At 37.6% G+C, this 17,246-nt stretch overlaps 1 protein-coding gene across 1 annotated transcript in view; it reads left to right on the top strand.

The window, feature by feature from the left end:
* The first annotated feature begins 3,088 nt into the window (after positions 1–3,088).
* LOC109051605 (receptor-type tyrosine-protein phosphatase kappa-like) overlaps positions 3,089–17,246 on the top strand; it is a 151,815-nt gene continuing 137,657 nt past the window's right edge. The window contains 2 exon segments of the mRNA XM_042746354.1: positions 3,089–3,569; positions 5,061–5,084. Coding sequence (XP_042602288.1) covers positions 3,497–3,569; positions 5,061–5,084 — 97 coding nt within the window. The 5' untranslated portion in view covers positions 3,089–3,496.

The following is a 17,246-nucleotide window of genomic DNA, read 5'->3' as shown; positions in this document are numbered from 1 at the left end:
AAAACAGACAGATCAGCCTGGGGACGTGACATCCTGTTTCCACTGATCATCCTTGAGATGTTTCTACAACTTGATTGGAGTAAACCTGTAGTAAATTGAGTTGATTGGACATGATGTGGAAAGGCAAACACCTGTCTATATAAGGTCCCACAGGTAACAGTGCATGTCAGAGCACAAACCAAGCCATGAAGTCCAAGGAATTGTCTGTAGCCCTCCGAGACAGGATTGTATCGAGGCACAGATCTGGGGAAGGATACAGAAAAAGTTCTGCAGCATTGACGGTTCACAGAAGCATGTATAGTCTCTGTTACCCTTAATGCAGCTGTTCTCAGTTCCAGTCCTCACGCCCCCTGCACTGCACATTTTGTATGTTTCTCTTATGGCTTCAGACGTTTGTTCTATTCGATCTATTTAAAAAAAAAAAAATTTGCATTTATTTTTGGCCATATGACAGAGATCATATATTCTATTTGTCATATTTCTGTTTTGCATAAAACTGAAGAATATTCTGTACATCCTATACTGTATTCTAAAATGATCTGATATTAACTTTTGCATTAGGGTTGCCGACTTCAGAAAATGAAAATAAGGGACAGCTGTGATTTTTTTTTTTATAGGAAAATAAGGGGACAGAATGAGGGACGCTCAAAACATTTGTTCTGTACCACATGACCATGTCATTTCCATGTCTACAGTTAAGTATGTGTATAAAAGGTGTATAAAAGGTTCTCAGAAATAATCACATTTGTTTTGTTTAACCTAGGTATAATTATTCTAAAAATAAAGTTTAATGTCATACAAAAAATTACATGCATGTTATACACAAAGCATCGGCCTGAGTCAATTTTACCACTATAGAAATCTGATTGCACGAGTGTAGTAATTTAGGAGGTGAATATACTGTGAAATTACACAACATATGGCATAAAATTTTAAAGTATAACAATTGAATATCTATGAAACTTAAATCAATAAAGCATTTTTTTTAAACAATGACATTTAAGATGTTGAACTAAAATGTCGGGCCTAATTGCAACCATATAGCCTATGAATTCATGAAAATGAATATTTTTCAATTAAAGAGAACTTGGAGTGTGTAGGCTGTTTTTGTTGCTTGTGTTTGTTCTTCGATATTAATGAGGTCCAGGTTTAGGAATATGCTAGAAGTTAGGGTTACTATTTTAAAAGCGTTAGCTTGAGCTCCGCTCGCTGTGAAGTGGGAGTGACCAGGCGGCAGAGGATTCTGCGAGGTCTTAATGCCTTCCTTGAGTGGCTACTGGCTACGTTCACAATTCAAACAATAATTTGTGCAAAAAGAATGGTCTAGATCAGCCCTTCTCAAAGCCCAGACTCCGGTCCGGATCCAGACCAGGAGGGAATTCGATCTGGACCCGCCTCCACTTTGTATTTCAAGTGCACTACTCGTATCAGTCAGATCTCCATGGCGCGCACACACACACACACACACACACACACACACACACACACACACACACACACACACACACACGCACACACACACAAACACACACACACAGGGGTGCACGAACCAGTGTTGCAGTTTTTACCGACTTTTTTGTAAGACAATGCGCATAGCAACTAGCGACATTTTGGATAAACCTTTTATCTTTCATTCAATAGAATAATGTCACCGGTTTCACCCCATGAGAGCAAGGTTTTTCCGGAATGGCAGAGTTAGCAGCAACTGACTGAGCAAGTCTAGTGAATGAATAAGTAGCTACAAAACAGCATTTCCAAAAACCTATCACTGTTGACTGTCTGTGCATATGAACATGAATGTAGTTCGCCTGTTACTGTTAGGCCTAAATATGCACATATTTTGTTATAAATAAAGTAATAAATTTCACTGCTGTATAACAGCGTATTGCAGTTATAATTCAAGATTTTTGCAAGTTAAGTTGAAGTGACTTTAGGTTACATTGAAGTACTTTTTCAGAAACAGAAAATATGTACATGAGAAACTGGTTAATTGGGCACTTCTTTGGGTTTTTTAATTGTGTAGTATTGTAGTTTGTTTATTTATGTTGATAAATTGTTGAAAACTTGATGTTGAGTCATTAAGCTTGACAATTACAATATCACAATATTAATAATGTTATAGTGATAAAAGAAGGTGGTAACTTGCCCATGTCTGCTCACAATGTTGTTCAGAAGAGTTATATGGTGTCACTTCCTATTAATGATGTCACATTAGGATCACTTCATTATTTTTTTATGGGGGGAGAATGATTTGTGTAACGGGGTTGAGGGGTTACTGAGGTACTGAACTAAATAATATGATTTTATTGAATAATCATGAGTTTACTTAGAGAGAGAGAGAGAAAAAAACATTACCAGCAAAAAAGTACAGATAGATATTTATGAGAATAGCAAAATGTATGGACTTGTATGAGGGACATGGCAAAATAGGTGGGGTCCACTGAAAAAAACAAGATCATTTGTAATATATATATAAAATGTATGTCATGTTTTTAAACCTTATTAAACGAGACATATCAATTAATACAAAAAGATTTTAAAAATAGATTTTGGTGACCCAGTAGATAAAATACACTTAAAAAGGTCAGAGGGTTTCGTGGAATGGCTCATCTGTGTAAAGTAAATCAATTGAAGCAATTTCAGTTCAGCTATAAGAAGCTTCATAGAAGACAATGATGTCCTTATTCAGCTCAGTTCATTGTAATTAATCATTTATTAATAATGAATCAATTATGAATGACTTTGATTCAGCTATAAAAGAGCTCTACAGAAGACAATATTGTCTTCATTTAGCTTTAAGATTTGTTTCCATCCAGTAGCGTCAGTTTTTACGATTTTTTTAAACCCTGAATATCTTTTTGTTTGAGTCGACCAATCAGTTTGAAAAAGTTTGGGGCGGGACTTTTTGTTTGTTTGACCAATGGAACACGGGGCTCATATATCAGCCTTGAAGCACCCGCCTTCTTCCCAAAACCCCGCCCACAATATGTTTAATCTGCTAGTGTCACTCAAAATGACTGACAGGCAGAAAGGCTTTGCGATTGGCCAAAAAGTGCAAGCTGCTTTTGTTTTGCCGTGTACAGATCCTAGTGCGGCTGAGATTTTTTCACACACCTTTTCCAGGCAGGTAGTAAGATTTTACGCATGGTTTTTAAACAAAAGCTCTTTCAGCACATTAAGTGTTTGAAGCTGGATTAATTGCTGAAAGCTGTGGAGAAGCAGAAGACTGTAGTACGCACGCAGTCGTTTCTCCGCTGTGTGTGTGTGTGTGTGTGTGTGTGTGTGTGTGTGTGTATGTGTGTCCGTCAGTAGGGGGCGCCTGTCCCCTCGCGAAAAGCGCCGGTGACGTCACGGCCCCTCTCTCTCGCAACTCGCAGCGCAACAGAGTATCGGAGCGAGCGCGAGACGCGGAGAGAGAGCATGGGGCGCGCGGATCGGCTGGAATAAGAAACATTTCCCAACACTTTCATAAACTTTCTCAACTCGGCCGACAGATATGGATACCATCATTTTGAGCATATTACTCCTGCATACGGCGTTTGGAAGAGCAGGAGCCCAGTACATTCCCGGTAAGTGCCTAAAGATTCACCTTTAACGAGCCCCGGAGCGGACGAGCAAAAGTTTCCGCGGCTGTTGCGTAGAAAGCGTGCGCACCTTTATGTGTGGCACGAGCCCACGTTTACACCTCACAAGTTCATTTGTGTGTCCAGGTGGCTCTTTTGGCAGGGAGTGAGCGAGGGGTGCTGATGGTTTTGGGCTGGAGAATAGGGACACACAGGTATCAGCTACGGAGTGAAAGTGCTCCACCGAACCCTACTGACCCTCCTCAGCTGTTCGCTCGGGGTTTCTGTCGTGATTGGGAGACGATTCTAATGAGAAATGTCCTTTTGTCCAACAACACGAAAACTAGATTTAATTTCTAACGACTCGACGAATGGTTCAGTAGGACATCACAGGGAATTCAACGAAAATCCCAAACTCCGGAATCTCCTTGAACAGTCTCGTAGGAAAACAGTTTTCGAAGTCGTGGTAAAAAGTAAAGGGCTATTCATTTAAGAATATAAAAATATGTGAGAATTTGTTTCTTTAGAATGTTATGCTTCCATTAGCGTCCCTCGGGATTGGCTCCACATTAATATGAATTCCCACAGGATTTCTGTGCGTAATTCTCGGGAAAATAGAGAAAACCTGATGAAGGTTTCAAAATCCATTTTTTTTATTTTTTTTATTCTGTTTATTTGGTAATGATGTTTATTTCAGGAGTTTGTTGCAGAATGTTTGTTTGAGAGTCAGAATTAATATATATAAATAATAATTCTATATATATATATATATATAATATATATATATATATATATTATATATATATATATATATATATATTAGTTGTTATTTTTCTAGGATAGAGGAGTTTTAGCTGGAGCGGTTGTTTTTATGCAAATATGAGGATAAAGTAGAGCTGTTGCTATGTTGAAATGCTTTCAGATGAGTTTAGAGCTCAGATGAGTTTAGCTTTAATAGTGTTTCCAAATTTTTCTGAGTTGACTCACGGTATCAGATATGAAATTACAACATGTGAATCACGTTGTTCTTGCTACACTACTACCAACATCATCATTATTACTGTTGGTCTCTTTGTAAATAAAGAACATGTAAGAGGTACAAGGTTTTCTTATTTTTAAAGGTGTTTTCTTTTGAAATGGACATTTTGTATAAATCATAAAAGTTTCTGTTTTCAGACAAATGTTTTCCAGCACATCTAATCTTGTGATTTGGGGTGATGCTCACATCTGTCTGACTGTAACCGTATCGCAGATCGTCTGGTACAGCTGCCTATGTAATTGCTGATTAATTAACCAGTGAGTCTAACCCTCGGATTAATTCTATTAGAGTAATCAAAAACAACGGATGACAAATGGCAAATTACGGGAGGCTGAGATTGATTAGTGAGTGGTGTAATTATGCCAGCGTGTTATGGAAATGAAGAGGGGGATCAGCGCTCGCCGTGAATGAGCGAGATAATCCCTGATATAGCTCTCTTTCTCTTTCTCTGGACGCAGCTCAAATGGGACACGCGGAGAAAGGTGAGTCGTAAATCCACACCGCTATCATCATCACCACTGGCATCATCATCATCATCATAAACATCTGTCCAGGGCATCTGTGTCTGAGTAATTGACCCGGCGGCCTCGTCCTGATGTGCTGCGGGTTTGCGTGACTGTGAGCAGCAGGGATGCACACAAACACATCAACGTATATCATTCAGCTGTGTTTACCCCCCAAATGCACACTAACAGGAAAGCCGTCTCTTCCCAGAATTCCCTCACAATCAGCTTTCAAAGCAAAAGCAAAGCTGTAGTTGTGTTTGTGATAATAAGCCCCGTCTTGATTCTTTTACTCAGATACATTCAGAGTAAATTTCATTGCAGGCTGTCATAGAGACATGATTACAGAGAAGGACAGAGGGAAAGTTTGCTTTTGGATTTCTTTAGAGGAGTTGGCGTGGCGACTTTGAAAAGGTTTTAAAGGAAAGCCTTGTGAACGGCATTTAGACACAATAGCAAATTCTGCACATTTCTTCCCCCACTGCTGCAGACTGCGATTACAGGCATGTGTGTGTGTGTGTGTTTATGCTTTTTCAGCCGAGGGAAAACAAGGTCTTCCGTGTGACTTTAACAAGGCATTTGTGCATGAGTTGTGAACGGCTAGCTCATGATTTGAATATAATGCTTAGCCTTTCAGGTCGTTATTTTGGCCGATTCCGCGCCGTCATCGGTGTGGACGTAATGATAGAGACGGGATGTGAAGTGATGTTTAGTGAGTCTGAGGAGGAGTGGAAGAATATGAGCGTGTGTTTTGTCTTCCACACCGAAGGTTTTCACCCCTGAGTGCTGAGATTAGGTGTAAAGTAATGAGCCTGATGCTCCTGGAGAACAGCACTTGACTGCCTGTCATCTCTGTGGAGCTTTTTTCAACATTGTATTTTTTCAACATGTAACAGCCAACAAGAAAACAACAATTGATTTTATCTATCAGTCAATCTGATTAGACGATGAAAAGTCACTATATAGAAAAAGAGGTGGAGCAAGTTGTCTCATTTTGATGAAAGCATGCTTAAGCAAACATTTCAAATGTTTGGATCCTTAGGAATCTGTACCAGTGAATCATATTCCCAGTAAGAGCTGGAACGTGACTTAAAAATTCTGTCATCATTTACTTATCCTCAACTGTATGAATTTCTTTCAGCTGTTGAACACAAAAAAATATATTTTGTAGAATGTAGGTAACAGCTGACGGTAGCCATGGACTTCCACAGTGTAAAAAATACTATGGAAGTCAATGGCTACCGTCAGCTGTTACCTACATTCTACAAAATATCTTATTTTGTGTTCTGCAGATGAAAGACAGACATACAGGGTTAAAACAAAAGTGAGTTAATAATGGGTGAACTATCTCTTTAAGAAAGCAAATAGTGTCAAATTAAGTCTCAAGTTGACTTTAAAGGCAACATCTTTTGGCGTTTACAATAAAATATTATTGGTTAATATTAATGTGTGCCAAAAGAAAGAGGTTACTTTTTGATTTTGATTTTGATTTTGATTTTTTAATATCATGCACAAGACCAGAGAGAGACATGAAAATGAGAAGGGTTTTCATGTGAATGTGTCGTGCTCTTTTCCCATCTGCAGAGCAGTATGTGCTTGTGTTGCTGACAGGTCACAGAGGGCCTTGTGTCTGTGTTAAATCACAGCTCTGTCCGCGGACGCAAGTTGCTTATCACAGCAGCTGCGAGAGAGCGCCGCGCGTATTTTGCAGACTCGCTACAAAATCTATTTACAGCAGAAAGGTATTGTCTTCGGACAGTGTTTTTTTTTCCTAGTTGAAGTTTCTCAGATTATGCACAAAAAAATCAATACCTGACAAGTACGTCAGGCGCTTTAGTGTTTCATCTGATGCAGCTGTATGGATTTTTAATCCAGTCCTGCATAGCGTCACATAGTCTTCTCGGCTCATGGCATGGTTTTGTCACAACGAGTTGATGCTCAGTGAATGTGAATGAATGAAGTTATTCTCATTAGAAACTGAGCTCAGCTGTCAGTGGTTAGGGTTGGGTTGAAAATATTGATTTCCTGATTTAATCGATTTCATAAACTGATATTGATTCTTAAATGGCAAGAATTGATTCATGTGGTTTTCAGCTGATGTGTGAACAAAACTTACAAAACATTATTTGTAGCATGCCTCCAATCCAATAATCACAATAAGCTTTGTTAGTTTTGATGTGAAACAAAGTCTCAGCTTTCAAATTCTGTAAATTTGTATTGCGAAATTCAAACATTAAACATGGATTTAGCATTAATGTGTCATGATATAATGCCTCAGTTCAAGCGGCATGTGAACTGATCATCTCTTCCTCTTTACTACTAGTTACTAAACACGAATGAACATCAGAAGAACAACATTTTAAAGAGGAGCATCTAGCCTGTTATTAATTTAGAAATAACAATTAATGCACATTTGAATACATCTGAAATGAAGACAAGTTTTTATGACATTTACTGTTTAAATGTTTGCATTTCGACAACAAATTGGAGTAAAAAGAGAAAGAGAAACTGCCTAATTATTGGCTTATGTGAATAATATAGCCTACCATTAAGTGAAAAAGATTGAACGTGAGTATTTAGATACTACATGCTATATGTGACCCTGGAGCACAAAAGCAGTCTTAAGTCTCTGGGGTATATTTGTAGCAATAGCCAAAAATACACTGTATAGGTCAAAATTATAGATTCTTCTTTTATGCCAAAAATCATTAGGTTATTAAGTAAAGATCATGTTCCATGAAGATATTTTGTAAATTTCCTACCTTAAATATATCAAAACTTAATTTTTGATTAGTAATATGCATTGCTAAGAACTTCATTTGGACAGAAGATGATTTTCTCAATATTTAGATTTTTTTGCCTCAGATTCCGGATTTTCTCAGTCAAATATTGTCCTATCTTAACAATTATATATCAATGGAAAGGTTATTTATTCAGCTTTCAGATGATGTATAAATCTCAATTTTGAAAAATTGACACTTATGACTGGTTTTGTGGTCCAGGGTCACATATATGACACAACATCATAGGCGTTTTATGGAATACATAGAATAATCATCATATTACACACATTAGATATTACATGCAAATTAATCAACAGTAAAATTGCCCTTCAGTGAACAACTGTTCTGCAACTCTTCTCTTGTTAAAGTCAGAGTGCTGCATGACGTTTTTGGAGAGACGTGCGTAGAAGCTCAAATCATTTGAAAGAAGAGGATAAATAGTGATGAATGCCATTCTTTGATGAAGTCTGTAAAGTGTAAATTATGTATTTTCCTGAGGGTCACAGGGCTCAAGGCGCTGTGAATGACCGTCAGAGAAGCACATGCATTTCAAGAGAGAGAGAGAGAGAGAGATGAGGAGAAGAAAAGATGTGAAGAGGAGGCTGTTTGCGCTGCACTTTGTGGATTATAGCAGTAATGGGCAGCAGTGCTGTAAGCTCCTTTAGAGAGCTGACCGACCCGTCCTGAGAGCCACAAAGAAGGGAAAGTCGGATTGAGGATTTGGTCATTAGATTGTTTTTGTTTTATTTTGTGTCTGCTCTGTCCCCGGGCTTTAAAGAGTGCAGTGTTGTGATTTGTGACCGTCCTGATATCCATAAAGATTATGATGATGGTGGTGATTATCAAATTAAGCCCGCAGCGCTCTCTTTGAAGGAAAACATCCTCTCTCTCTCGCTCTCTCTCGCTCTCGCTCTCAGCGCTACGCCAAAGGCTGTGTGCTGGCGTCATGTCGTTACTCTCAGGAGAAGTGTGTTGCTCTTTCAGAGCTCAGGAGACTTCATGAGCTTCTCAGATTGCTACTTATCAAGTATCAGTTTTGTCCCAGGTGTTTCCTCTGTAAATACCTTAGAAGAAATAAAATGAGGTAGTTGCCTTTGGAGCTGAGTTTGATTGTGATTTTTGACGGCAGAATTTGATGTGAGAGCACAGTTTGAGATGTGGTTGAGATCTCTTCTCAAACTCTAGACATAGAGGAGACTTTGTAGGGCTGGACGAATAATCGAAAATTATTCTAAACCAATAGCATATTTACAGTACGAACCTTGTCAGTGAACTATGAGGGCAAATAAAATAAGCGTTAATCATAATCGATGGTAAAATGTTCAACTAATTGAGATTTAGATTTTAGGTCATATTGCCCAGCCTTAAGACTTTCTAAAGAAAATGCTTGAGACTGCTGGAGGAAACATTCGAGAAGTGGGATATTTATCAGCAAGCAAACATTTATGATTAAAAAGGGAAATATTGCAATAATAAAGAGATCTAGCCTATATTTTTTTCTCATTATGTTGGTGATTCTGGGCACAATTTGAGATGCTCTAAACTTATGCGGAGCCATGCGAGTATTTGAGTCTTTTGTTTAGGAGAAAAGATCTGAAAAGCAGGAGACAGCTCTAATCAACTCAATTGTTATAGATTTCTTTTTGATTTTCTCTTTATGTTGATACATCTGAGCGCAGTATGAGATTTAAAATAGACATGAGAGTATGCGAGTCTTCAGGAGAAACATCTGAGAAGCATTTCGTCTCCATGTCATCTCGTTTGTGTTTTTTTCTTCCCTGCGGGCAGATCTCAGAGCGTTTCCTCCAGCGAGAGCTCTTGGCTCAACCTTCAGCTGTGTTTAATGCTGCTAAAATCACTCCGCTGCCTTAATTTTACACAGAACGGTTGTCATGTCCTCTGACTTCACGGCTCCAGAACGGCTCTTAATTGTGATCGGCAGCTCCCTGTGATTTTTTATTTTATTTTTCACCTGGTGTCCGTGTGAGCGCATGCTGAGACAGGAGAACGGCTGACAGATGTGAGATGAGAGCGAGCCGGTGTGAATGAGAGTGGAAATGAGAACCAGAGAGAGCCCGTATGCCTCGCCATGATTCATCTGACTGGAGTCAGCTTGTCTTATATCTGTGTCAACACTGTGACGTTTTGGAGATATCAAGTTTGAACACGTCTAGGTGTGTGTGTGTGTGTGTGTGTGTGTGTGCGTAAGCCTAGTTTTGACACGTCTAGGTGTGTGTGTGTGTGTGTGTGTGTGTGTGTGTGACTCACAGTGATTTACCTGTCTTTCATTCCCGGCTCGTTTTAGTCTCTAGCATCCTCTCAGACTTCAGCTGGAATTAAGGTGTCTGCACTCACAGCATCACAGCTCAAACTGGCCTACTTTTGATGTCTGACTTTCACTTGTAAAAGCTAATATAGCATTTGTAATGACACTATATTGAAAAATGACAGAAACGGGATTTTTCCTCAACGGCTCAGGAGACAAATCACTCTGGTGTACTATTGCAGTACTCTTTCATCACTGTAACCTAGCTGGATTAAAAATAATATTAGTTATCATTAATTAAAAATGACTTATTAAGGGCATTTTAGTCATTTATCATGTTAGTCATTAAAAAAGACTTTTATTTTGTTTTTGAATTTTCATTTATATGCATGCATCATATTTACATTTCTGAACATTGTGTTGTGGTTTAAGTTTTTTTTCTGATTTGTATAATTAAATAAATAAAAATAGAAATAATAAAAATATATTTCTGCATATTTATTTAGTAGGCACTTTTCTTTTTCAAATATTAAAATATATAAATATTTATTCAAAATATATACATTTTGATAAATAAATAAAATATGCTTAACACAGAACAGGTAAATATAACACAGTGTATGTATGTATAATTTCAAGCTTTTATAATATAATTATGAATGTAATAATGTTAGGCTAACCAGTTTGAGACCAGGAAACTTATATGAGTTTTTTTTTTAAATGTATGAGTGAGGATTTTTGGCCGGTTTAATTGCTGTAAACTGAAGTGCCGAGCGTTTTCCTTTAGGCAAACAAACAGAAAAGCAGGGCATCTGTTCCTAAGTGTTTTCAGCCTACTTTACTGCATAAGGTCAAATGTTTTAGGGAACAGCTGTGATCGCCTGAAGGGAGAGACCGCAGGAAGAGTCAGCACAGGTGGCACCTCATGGGCGGGACTCAGCGCTGTCAATCAAACACATCTGCATTCATCTATGTTTCGGTAGGGAGGAGTGAGCTCTGAGAGCTGCGGCTCTTGATGTCACTAAATATTCAAACAAAACAATGCCAAATATGTGCTGGTCAGTGGTTTGGAATTATTAAGATTAGCTCACTAAAGCTGCATTTATTTGATCATGAACACAGTAAAAATAGTAATATTGTGAAGTTATTATAAATGATAACTGTGATTTTTTTTTTTAACCATTTAAAAGTTTGGGGTTTGAAGAAATGAATGCTTTTATTCAGCAAGGATGCATTACATTGATCAAAGGTGACAGTAGACATTTAAAATGATGCAACATTTCTATTTCAAATAAATGCTGTTCTTTAGAACTTTCTGTTCATCAAAGAATCTTGAAAAAAATAATGTATCACAGTTGCTGCATAAATATTCAGCTGTTTTCAACATTGATAACCAGAAATGCTTCTTTAGCAGCAGATCAGTATATTAGAATGATTTCTGATGATCATGTGACACTGAAGACTGGAGTAATGATGCTGAAAATACAGTTTTGATCACAGAAATAAATTACAGTTTAACAGATATTCACACAGAAAACAGCTCTTTCAGACTGTAATAATATTTCACAGTATTGCTGTTTTTACTTATTTTTAATCAAATAAATGCAACCTAGGTGAGCAGAGGTTTCACAAACATTAAACATTTTAATAATTACAAACTTGCGCTTAAGCCCAGGATGCTGAAGAAGAACTTCAACAGTTGCAGACCCACTGGCAGACAAATACATATTTGCTTGGTGATATTTCTCATTTTACATGTCATTGATCAGTCCACATGAGTTTCCTCCCTAGCAGCAGGAGCATGGAGCGTAGAGATGATTTTCTCATTATGCTGGTGTTAATTGATGCTAATAAGAGGGATGTGAGAGCCCTTGATCTCACGGTGTTTGTCTTGCCTGCTGTTAATCACGTCACCGTCCCGGGGCCTCAGGAGACGGTGTGTCTGCGCCGAACCCCTCCAGACCCCTTCCTCACACCTTCACACTGGAATTTACAGCCCACGCTGAACAAAAGACACAAGGCTTTCTACTCAGACCCTCGTTCATCCCCCACTCCAGACCATTCAGCCTGTGTGTAGTGTTGACGTGAATTACAGTCGAGGTCAAAGCACAAAGGAAAATGCCTTTGCATGAACTTCACCGTTTCAGTACACTACCAGTCAAAGTTGTTGTTTTTTTAAATGTTTTTTAAAAATTCTCTTTTGCTCACCAAGCCTGCATTTTTAATCCAAAGTACAGCCAAAGCAGATTTTTAAACGTAATCTTTTCCTGTGATTTCAAAGTTGAATTTTCAGCATCATTACTCCAGTCTTCAGTGTTACATGATCTTCAGAAATCATTCTAATATACAGATTTGCTGCTTAAAAAACATGTATTATTATTATTATTATTATTATTATGATATTGAAAATAGCTGAGTAGAATTTTTACAGGTTTCTTTGAAGGATAGAAAGTTCAGAAAAACAGCATTTATCTTTAGAAATTAAGCTTTTATTCCTACACAACCAAAAAAAAAATACACTGATTTCAAGCTTTTGAATATTGTTTATAATGTTACAAAAGCTTTTTATTTCAGATAAATGCTGATCTTAAGATCTTTCTATTCATCAAAGAATCCTGAAAAAAAACTGTTTAAATATTAATGATGATAATAATCAGAAATGTTTCTTGAGCAGCAGATCAGTATATTAGAATGATTTCTGAAGATCATGTGACACTGAAGACTGGAGTAATGATGCTGAAAATACAGCTGCACATCACAGCAACCAATCATGTTATTAGATATTGTTAGCATGTTAACAGATATTCACATAGAAAGCAGTTATTTTAAATAGTAAACATCTTTCACAGTATTACTAATGTTACTGTATTTTGGATCAAATAAATGCAGGCTTGGTGAGCAGAAGAGAAAAATCTCGACTAGTAATGTATTTGACAATGTTAGTCATCACTGCATTTCTTGATTTGATTTGAACGTGTTATGGTTTCATCTGGAACGAACCGCTCTGATAAAATGTAGGTTACTTTAGTTGTGTTGCACTTGTACAATAGTCAGTGAATCTGATGAGTGTGTTTCTTTTCAAACAGAAAACAGGTCACAGCTGAAAAGAAGAGCACAATTGATCTGACATGCTTTATTTGACTCCTGTAGTGTTTTTTTTTTTTTTTGTGTGTTTTTTTTTTTTTTTTTTGTGTGTGTGTGTGTGTGTGTGTGCTTGTCCACTGAAGTTTGTGTTACACTGAGTTTTGTTTACGTGGTTGTTTTCTTGTGGTTGTGATAAGCTCTCGCTGATGGCCAAATACAACACAGGGAAAGACCGAAAGAAATGGGGTGAGAGCAGCCGTCAACATGTTCCTGTAAACTCTGAGTCTCGCTGTGAGTGAGTGTGCGTGTGTGTGTGTGTGTGTTCCCAGGGTCCCACTCTCTCTTTCTTTTGGGCCACATGTGGTTTAGGTTAACCACAGCTCATTGTGTGTGAACTAACATTAATGGGGTCATTTGGGCACACCGGTCGATTACAGGATTTTAGACACAAAAGCAGTGCTTTCGGCTGCATGACATAAATGCCAGACAAACAGAGAGAAAAGAGATGAAAACACAATCCAGAGGAGCGTTCAGTTACTTCGAGATTTATAGTGAAGTCTCATCTTTCTCTCAGATCGTTTACACTATTAAGAGAAATAAAAACAGACACAAATAGAATTGCTGTCACACAGATCAGTTCATCTTGGACATGTCTAGATATTTGCTTTTAGATTGCATGCTTCTGTCGTTTCGGTCTTTTTTCCGTCTCCGAATCACCAGACGTCTCCATTTAGTCTCTGTGCTTTCTAGGAGAAACGTTTGAGACATTACAGAGAACTTACTTGGGATTTATCTTTCCTAAAAGTGACTCTACTATATTTGAGTGTGTGGCTGTAAATCACTGTCTGTGTTTAGATAGTTTTGTGTATATCATTTGTCTCTTGGCTCATGCTAAACCCAAACTCAGCACAGAGGGAATGAGAGAGCCTGAGCGACAGGGAAGGAGTTTAAGCTCAAATGGTTGTGATGGTCCTGCTGAGAGACTGTGAGAGATCTGATTAACACAGTATGACAATCGTCTCTCTCACACACACACACACACACACACACACACACACACACACACACACACACACACACACACACACACACACACAGCATTCGTGAGGATATCTCATAGACACAGTGGTTTTATACAGTGACAATATTTGCTAAAGTTCACCAATAAACCTGCTCCTCTCACTGACCTTTTGGTATCAGGACATGCAGATATCATGATTTACACTCTCAGAAACCGACAGCAGTATCCTTTCAAAAGGGACTAACATGTACTTTTAACATTCTAATCTGTACCTTTAAGCGACTCATAAGTACCATTTAAGGGTAAATAATTTTAGCTCAGTTATAGCATTGTACTTTTTTGAGAGTGTATGTTGTTTTTGAACATGATAAAGAAATAAAAACAGTTATATTTAAGCTCTGCTGTCTCTGGACATTCATTGTTTGCATCCTGGGTTGCCTTAAAATACTAGTGAACGTGTGTTTAGGACTTCATGATGCTTCTTCTTCTTCTTCTTCTTCTTCACTATCTGCTCTCCTACATTAAAATGCAGTTATGTGAATAAATGCCTATGAAGACTCCGATAAGATATCTTTACAAAACAAATGTGAAGCATTTCAGTAGAAGCATTTATATCTATATAATCAGTGTCCAAGCCTGTGACTAATTAAACTCTGTAGCATATTTTTTTAGAAGAGTACTTATTATGAAGTAGTGTAATATACTGTGTGAAATGAATGTAATTAATTGCTTGCTATTTGCAGCTAAATGAAAACTAAATTTCAATTAATAATAAATGCAAATTAGTTGAGTGCACTTAAGCAGGACTTCAGTACATCTTTATACAGAACTTCATAATTCTATTGTATCTGAAATATGGTTACAGTGCTACTGCTGTCAACACATCGAAATAATTGTACTTTAAAGCGTGACAAAACATAATGATGACATTATTACAGGGTGCAATCTTTAAAAGTCATGAAAGTGTCTTTAAACACACTTATATGGCTTATATTTAATTAATATTATATTATCTGCAAGTACAGTTTTCTAAAAGTATGTTTTTAAGATTTGAAGTACAGTACAAGTGTACATTCAATTAAGCACACTTGCGTAATGTATGTTAAATCTGGCTGTGTGTTTAGACGGCCTTCTCTAAGTCTGCTGGTTTCCTGTGTTAGATAAACACAAAAACAGTCCTGTTCAGTGCCTATGAAAAGAGTGTGTGTGAAAGAGATGAAATGAGGGAAAACCAAGTGTGTGTTTACTTCTGAATGAAGATTGATGAAGGTAATTACATGCTAGAGTTCATTCTTCAAGAAGTAAACCCAGAGATCTGCAGCATATCACACACACACACACACACACACACACACACACACACACACACACACACACATACACACACACACACACACACACACGGTGTGGCTGTTTTACAGGATTCAAATGCAGTGAAGGCAATTAAAAACAAGGGCAGTTAACTTCAGTGAACACAAAACACGGCTGTGATGAGTAGTTCCTGCCGTTATGGGAGACTGTGAAATTTAGACTTGACCTGAGACCTCAAGGGGCCGTTCACACAAAACATGTTTTTGCACTCCACTGCACTGCTTTCTGTAATTTTTCAACATAAGCATGTGCTAGATGGTCGTGTTTGACCATCACATTTGTGTGTTGTTTTTTGCAGCTCTTGAATTTTTCCAACTCCATTTTAATGCACCTTGCATTTTTAAATGCCAAAACACAGTCTGTGTGAACAACCCTAAGACAGTTCAACCTACTGAATGTGTGAAACAGTGTGTTTAGTGTTCAGTCGTTTTGCTGTAATGAGTTCTTCTCTTCTCTTCAATATATGCTGAATCCAGCGGAGTTCACACACGTCTTTCTGTGACTCATGCTGTAATTGTGTTAATGAGAGCTGAATCAGAGACATTGATTTGATGTGTCATTATTGAAGCGCACAGCTCACAAGCCCACACAGGTTTGTGTGTGTGTGTAGAAACGCATGCTGCATGAGTAAAGTCTCGCAATTAATTGGATAAAACTTCCTAATTTAGTTATTCTGTGTATTAAAAAAAAAAAAACATGTTGTTCCATATCCTGCCCAATGTTCCCCTCCAAACTAATTTAAAGACTATAAAAAAACACTCTAAAGTATGAATGTAGGGTATGGTGTACATTATGTGCTCACAAAAGTTTATTAAAGTTGCATTTAAAAGAAAGTGCACAAAAGTACCATATAAATAACTAAATAATAAAGAAAAAGAACAAGCTCTGTGAGATAAGAGTGCAGGAACACAAAGAAGTACCTTACTGTCATTTATCTGTCCTGTAAAACCACCTCTTACATTCACATCCCATTACAGTTACAGTTCCCATAAAATTAGCTTTACCTGTGTTAACTAATTAAATTCATCTCTATAAACCTACTTAAATATAGTGTATTTAAAACCTAGATTTAATCTCCAACTATATATACTGAATATATTTAAATAAATACAAATATATATACCATACCATAACCTCACGATTGAAGTGTTTATTAAAGTGTTCTTGTGTGTTTGTCAGTGTGACTCGTGCTCTTCTGCGTCCGGCCTACGCCATAGGCTATGCGTCAGTTTTCATTTATACTTCTGTGCTGTTGTACGCATCGATGTGCAGTACACATGCAGACCGCTAGTATGCTGTGTCACACACATGTTGCTGGTGTAACCCGCAGTACCACGGCAAAAGCCGAAGAAGAAGCGGCTCGTCGGAGAAGCATTATAGCCGTGACGGCAGCAAATAAATATCAAATCATTAAATCATTATTTAAAACTACAAAAGGAGACAACAACAGAACAGGAGAAGATATGGCATTCTTTCAGTCTCCACAAGGACTTGTACCACAGCAGATCAACATTGTTGGTCGCGGACAACAAGTGATGTATAATGCTATGTAGTATAATAGATGATAAGACACTTGTTCTTTGCTTTGTTTTATTTTATATAAGAAGATCTAACAT

The sequence above is a fragment of the Cyprinus carpio genome, chromosome B20 (genome assembly GCF_018340385.1).
Source record: "Cyprinus carpio isolate SPL01 chromosome B20, ASM1834038v1, whole genome shotgun sequence".
Classification (NCBI taxonomy): Eukaryota; Metazoa; Chordata; class Actinopteri; order Cypriniformes; family Cyprinidae; genus Cyprinus; species Cyprinus carpio.
The sequence above is the reverse complement of the archived record's forward strand: the minus strand, read 5'-3'. Positions and strand labels throughout refer to the sequence as shown.